Below are 6,550 nucleotides of genomic sequence, written 5' to 3'. Positions count from 1 at the left end.
TTGATCAACTATCAGAGTTGGCTTTGTTTCTTTCTAGATATAATATGTCTCCGGTCTAAACAGTCACAAGAACTAAAATCACAGAAACAAGTGTCACATTCAAATTTAATCAGGTTTTCACAGATTGATGAAAAAACAAAGACATAACACAGAGAAGATGTGATGTAGAAAAGCAGATTTATTAAGTAGAGGGGGAATCCTTGACTTTGAGAGGAAGATGCTTCACTCACATCTTCTCAGAATGAAGGAATAGATAAGTGCTGAAAACTAAGGGCCCAACGGGAAAGGTTGACCCCCCCCCCCCCCCCTCTCCGTCCATCTGTTCACCCACACGAGCAACTTCTGCTCCCAGGTCCAACTCCTCGTCTCGGTGGAAACGCAGCAGCTCAGGATTCAACCAGCTGGAAGACAGAGAACAGAAAAGGTTTAGATAAATTACAGAGAACAAGCAATGACTGATAATATTTTATTCTGGTCATTTAAATGTTCAAAGTTTAATCAGGTCTCCAACGTTCACTTTACAGAAGAAACAGAGGCTGAAAACAGGAGCTGCAGCAACGCACAGTGTAAGGAAACTTTACCTATTAATACATTTGAATTATGAACCTCGATATGACTATGACTTCTCCTTTTAAGTCACATTCATTTAGGGACAGGGAAAAAAAAAAAAACATGACGATCCCCAGGCGTCTTCTTAAACTTAAGCTTGAGACCAGTGACAAAAAAATAAAAAAAGAGTAAACATTGTTGATCCCAGATCAGAATCAAACTGTCTCATCAGAATGAATTAAAGACTGAAATCTTGCCGCTGGGAACACTGAACATCTGCTATTGTTTTTCATAGCAACAGTCCTGAGAGGACAGAGACACATCAGTATTCAGGGGAAAGAGCAGGTAACACAGTCTGCATCCAAGATGGTTCCACTGAACACGTAAACACACGGTGACTACAGAGCAGCGAGGAAAATCAAAGGGTCAAGGACGAGGAGGGAGGAGGGGGGAAGAGACAGAGCGGCTCCGTGTCACAGGAAGATCCAGAGGCCACGTCAGGGGAAATATAAACGATATATTAAAAAAAAACAGGGATCTGCTTTTTGTGCACGAGAATCAAAAAAGGGTTTAAAAGACTCGGTCCTTACTGGCAGAGGCCCGGGCGGGGAGTTCCGTGGCGGCGGAGAACGCGGCCATGATGGAAGCGAAGACGATGTTCGGGTTCTGAGCTGCGTCGACGGCCGTGTGAAGGCCCCTGGATCTGTAGTACTCCACCAGAGGGACCGTCTGCCGGTGGTAGGAGTCCAGACGGGAGTGCAACGCGGACTCGTTGTCGTCGCTGCGGCGCATGAGTGGCTCGCCGGTCAACTGAGATGAGACAAGAAGGGAGACGAGGGAACAGAGTCAGTGTGGGAGAAGGTTACAAAACACCAGAGCTTCCTTCTCTTTACTTGTTGCTTCACTGAATTCAGGGTCGCGCAGTTTAAATACACAAGCATCTGCACTGGGATCAATAAGACAACATCAATATAAGATCAATATTCAGCCAGAGGTGGGTCAGAGGTCAAACTACTTACGTCATCCTTCATGGGCTCCTTGGGAGGGTTGAACTCCTCGTGGTAGGAGCGGCCACTCGGCTGATGAATGAGTCTGGAGGGGAAAGGAGGGGAGACGGTGAGGAGGTGAAGGACGAGGACAGAGAGGAATCAGAGTGAGGAGGAGGAGGAGGAGGAGGCACACAGTGACTCACTAACTATTTAACTGTCCCTGTCACATGCTGCCCTTGTCCTACTTGGACCTGAAAAGGAACCTCCGCACAAAGGAGCCCGTGGACAGAAAGAATATCTGTTTTTTTCAGTTCAGTGAAATGTGAAGAGGTTTTTCTGGAGGAAAGAGGACAAACACGCTGCTGCAATAACAAACCAATGAAAACATTTCACAACAGTTTCTAAAGCTCTGACTGTTCACGTGACGGCGTCTGAAAACACACGTGTATACGTCGGCCTCCAATCAGAGCACAGCAAAGTGGCACAGAGGAATAAAGTACAATGGGACAAGGAGCAGCTTCAGCGCTCATCAGGGAGCAACACATCGACTTCCTGATGGTTTCAACCTGCGACCTTCCCACCGCTCGACGCCCTCCCTCCCCTTCAGGCGACTGTCTCCGTTCATCACAGGATCTCATGCTCCACTTCTCTCCCTTTCCCAAACTCCTCTTCTCGCCCCCCCCCCCCCCTAAAAAAGAAAAATCATAAACCGCCGCTGTCTACCAGCAACGTGCTTGGGAAACAAAACAGGCCGAGTCCTCTCTCAGGTGTTGAATAATTGATTCTCTCTCACAGCAGCTTCTACCTGCCACAGATCCTCCGGACCAGCAGGGAGTCGTCCACAGAAAACTCGATCACAGAGTCCAGGCTCTCGTGTCTCTTGTCCAACAAGTCATCCAGCTGGAAGAGACAAATCGACAGTGAAATTAAGTTTAGAGTCTGGAACTGGATCTGACTGGAAAACTCTAGAAAAGTTGTGCAACGGGTAAAACTAAACACATTGGTTTAATCACTGTTAACGGTTTGTGGTTCATATGTTAACGGGTCCAGACTTGACTTGGAGATAATCAGGGGGAAACAGTCTGGTACAGGATTCTGATCTGCTGTTGATGTTGATTTGTGCCAAACTAATAAAAACATCAGCTACTCGTTCTTATATGTTGAATTTATATATTTATGTCATTGAACAAAACTGTAAATCTTATTTTCTACTTAATATAAAACATTCTGCACCAGAACTGACCATCTCTGCTTGTTTCACTGTCCGGGGGAATCCGTCCAATAGGAATCCGTTCTTGCAGGCGGGCGTGTCCAGGTTCTTCTCGATGAGCTCCACCACCATCTCATCACTGACCTGCAGGAGAACAAAAAGAAACTCTCGTCCATTCCTTCACTTTATGATCTGCAGTAACACAACGAGAACACAACACAACAGACCCTGCAGCTCAGTGCTTCTGATGCACGCAACTTGTTTGTTGTACATTTCCCTCACGACAACAAGCAGTGATTCAGTGCAAACAGACATGTTACCACAGAGGGTATAAACACATGTGAGCAAACAAAGACAGATTTACACAGAGGGTTGGAAACAACAACAGCAAACAGCTTGGAGGAACAACATCATGAGAAATCAGGTGGAGGAAGAAGACGAAGGGTTCGATTCCACATGTTTTAATACGCGTCTCAAACTCTGGAGCAAATCAAACAAACACAAAGTGAACATCAGTTGTGTTCAAAAGCACAACTGCTCCGCGAGGCAGCACGACACCGAACACACGAGAAGAACAAGGAGCAGATGGTCGAGTCCCCACAGAGACATGATCTCCACTTCAAAGAGTCGGAGGTCACATGTTGAGACTCGATCCACAGAGGAGCGGAAACTTGATACTGATAAAACAACCTGGTTACAGCAGATCTTCATTCACTGAGAAGACGGTATTATTATTATTATTGTCTTATTGGCCTTAACTTGGCACACCAATTTACAAAAATGTGTGTAACTATTTTATGTAATTAGCTACATTTTCTTTTCTGTTGCATTTATAGTTTTTAAAACTTTCCTTTATCTGTTTCCAACCCATTTCCCCTGGGTCCTCTTGCTGCTGTAACGCGTGTGTTAAGAGATTAAAGTCTTATCAATCAACAACAGAAGATTAAGGTATTAACAGTATTTAACACAATTTTCCACGCTGCACATTTGAGCTTTTCTCATTTTGGTGCCTGTAAACCCGAAAAGACAAATATAACATGAGACGTGAACATAAAGGGCTGTAGAGTCAACAGAGGCTCAGAGAGACCAGAGGGACAGAGAAAGAAAAACACACACACAGACCATGAGAAGCAGATGTGAGGAAGCTTTACCAGTTTTCCAGCATCCATGGTCTCCTTCAACCTCTTCCCCAGCTGGGAGCCTGAAGCCACCATGGCCCTCAGCATGTCTCCAGTGGCCAAGTGGCAAACACAGTACTGCTTCACCAGCCGAGGGGCCTGCAGAGAGGAGGGGGGGACAAATAAATCTATTAAATATGAACATCTTTGTGCAAAGTAAACTAGGATCTTTACCGTCCTGTGGGGGGGGGGAAGGAGAAGTTTTCTCATAAATATGGTAAAGTACAGGTTGTGTGCACTGAGAGGCGGAAACTTTATACTTTACATGCAACACAACATGTTCCATTTGAGGACAGGCAGCATAAGATACACACAGGGTAAAAGTCAGTATCAGTTAATTAACATATAACTCTCTTGATTAATAAAGATTGAATTTAAGTGGTTTGTTTGACCAAGCGTGAGGAAATGAAGCTTCTACATAGTAAAATAATTCTGAAACTGTTCAAACCAATATGTGAGAAAAGCTCTAGAGTCCTGATGTGCTTCAGTGCAAAGAGAGGACTCAGACTGAAGAAGTGCTCAGAGCCTTCAGCTGCGAGGACTGCTCAATACAAATGATCTGAGTTAGTGTGGATGGACTGACAATGAGATGGAATTAAATCCACATCAATTGTAGAAAATGTGTTTGACCAATCACAGAAATCCGCCTCTTCCTGCAGGACACATCAAAAGGTTGATTTCACTGTTTCTGTTCTGGTCCTGTCCACGTTGGACTAGTTAATAAACCATCATATTTAGACTGTCTAGCTTTAGAAGAGCTTTTGTTAAATCTGGACCAAAGTTACTACACACAGGAGAAAAAACAGACTTTAAAAACACAGTGTCAGATTTGTGAAACTTTCCTACTTGTGAAACACACAGGAAAGTTTCACAATCTTTTTCTTGTCTAGAACTCGATAGGACAAAATTCAAAAGTTGTTAAAAACTCACCTATTTGGTAAATGTTTTAAATTTGTCTGGTTCCATTGTTTTTTTTACATCTGTGTTTCTATTTCTTCTACTGTTTGTGTTTTACTGTCATTTCCTGTTTTTATTTTAATGTCGGTTTTGCACCTTTGCACCGCCTTATGATAATAATTCTTATTTACTTCAGACTTATCAAACCTGGGCTAATGGGAAATGATCACATTGATCGAGACTAAATTTAAAGAATTATCTCGAACCAAATTGACCCAAAGAAGCTAAAAACGTTTGTTAAAATAGTTTGTAAGACTTTTATCTAGCAGGTGAAAACACTAAGAGGTCAAGGATACTGATTCACATTGAACCAGAGTTAAACTCCTCAAACTGAACAGGATCAAGAGAAAGTCAGTAAAACTTCAGCTTCTTCTGCACAGATCAGATATTTGATGTTAAATAACTTTATGATGAAACTATGACACAGCTGTCAGGAGCTTGATACTCTAACGAGGCTGTCTGATGATTCACTTCCTCGTTGAACTGAACCAACAGGTAGAGGCAGGTAGCATTAGCATTAGCTTGTACTCATGCTAACAGCGGCCATGCGCTGCTGTGCACTAGTTTCCCCATGCTAACAGCTAGCGGCTAGCAGCTAGCTCTGTTAGCTCACCTGAGTCCCCTTGCCGGCCCCGGGCGGCCCGAGCAGGATGGCCCGGATCCCCTCGTGCACGTCGGCTATCGCCTCCTTCAGCTGCGCGCTGGGAGCCATGTCTGCAGCGGAGGAGGAACTTTCACCGGGTCAGTGAAGAGTCGAGAAGCCGGAGACAGCGCAGCAGAGTCGGTCAGAAGAGACGGAGCCTCCGCCCCCTGTCCGCTACCACCGGTTAAACCCCTCCCCCTTCATGGACGGCGCGGCGTCTGATTGGCTGTCAAGATGTTCTGTCAATTGAGGCGCGCGATGATTGGACAAAATACCATCACAAGACGCGTCATTGTGTAACATCCGAAGAAGGTGTCATTCCGGAAAGTGAAATACGTAAAAACGTTTATTGGTTTTCTACGTAAGTGTAAACATAGTTCTGATGCGTTCGACTGAAATAATTAATAACTTAATTCCTTAAAAATTGTTTATTTTATAAAAATATTGTTCTGTCTTATTAGAAGAAAGTAATTTACCTTTTTAAATAGATTTTTTTCAGTTTCCATGAGTTTTTTTAATAATGATATTATATCTTACAAACAAAATTATGAGGGTATTTGAGGTTTTATGATCTTTAAAGATGATTTTCAGTTTGAATATTTATAACTAATGAAAAATATTACTTACTTTCTTATTTAAGGGTAAAAAGCAGACAAACTAATGACATGAGTTCTGAAAATAATCTCCTGAATTAAGAAAACATTAGAATTATTATGAAGTAAAAAATTTTAATTTAATTTTGATCCAGTGACTTTTATGTGTTTCCACAGTTTTCATTGTTTATATTGTTGAGTATAATCTGCTTCAATTCATTTTATTTGTGGACAAACTCTAAATAAAATATATCATACACACAAATATTGTTCAAAATTAAAAGTCTTGACATCAAAAGGAACACTTCAGAGTAATGTATATAATAGTATTAAAAAATACTGGGAAATTTGTACTTACTCGAAATAAGCAACTTCATCACCTCCTTTGTGAAACATTCAAACTGAATAACATCACTCACATCTGAGGCGTC

General features: G+C 42.5%; 1 protein-coding gene across 3 annotated transcripts; it reads right to left on the bottom strand.

The window, feature by feature from the left end:
* Positions 1-88: 88 nt before the first annotated feature.
* Positions 89-6,550, bottom strand: ak2 (adenylate kinase 2). 3 transcript variants are annotated; one of them, XM_053446326.1, is made up of 7 exons: positions 6,478-6,550; positions 3,900-4,025; positions 2,782-2,892; positions 2,344-2,438; positions 1,569-1,641; positions 1,140-1,359; positions 89-401 (listed from the first exon to the last, which is right to left on the bottom strand). In XM_053446326.1, the coding sequence occupies exons 2-7, from the start codon at positions 3,972-3,974 to the stop codon at positions 394-396; spliced, it is 582 nt and encodes a 193-aa protein (XP_053302301.1). In that variant the 5' UTR covers positions 3,975-4,025; positions 6,478-6,550; the 3' UTR covers positions 89-393. The 3 variants fall into 3 exon arrangements, with proteins under 3 accessions (XP_053302301.1, XP_053302300.1, XP_053302299.1); XM_053446325.1 differs by lacking the exon at positions 6,478-6,550 and adding an exon at positions 5,497-5,683; XM_053446324.1 differs by lacking the exons at positions 89-401; positions 6,478-6,550 and adding an exon at positions 5,497-5,682 and having other exon boundaries at positions 1,120-1,359.

The sequence above is a fragment of the Pleuronectes platessa genome, chromosome 18 (assembly GCF_947347685.1).
Source record: "Pleuronectes platessa chromosome 18, fPlePla1.1, whole genome shotgun sequence".
Taxonomy (NCBI): domain Eukaryota; kingdom Metazoa; phylum Chordata; class Actinopteri; order Pleuronectiformes; family Pleuronectidae; genus Pleuronectes; species Pleuronectes platessa.
This window is presented reverse-complemented; position numbering and strand designations above follow the sequence as displayed.

Coding starts and splice junctions, on each gene's coding strand:
- ak2 (XM_053446324.1), bottom strand. CDS start 5,595: ATGGCTCCCAGCGCGCAGCTGAAGGAGGCGATAGCCGACGTGCACGAG. Junction 4,026..5,496: donor GGGCCGGCAAGGGGACTCAG/GTGAGCTAACAG, acceptor TCCTCTCTGCAG/GCCCCTCGGCTGGTGAAGCA. Junction 1,642..2,343: donor GTCCGGAGGATCTGTGGCAG/GTAGAAGCTGCT, acceptor TTTCCCCTCCAG/ACTCATTCATCAGCCGAGTG.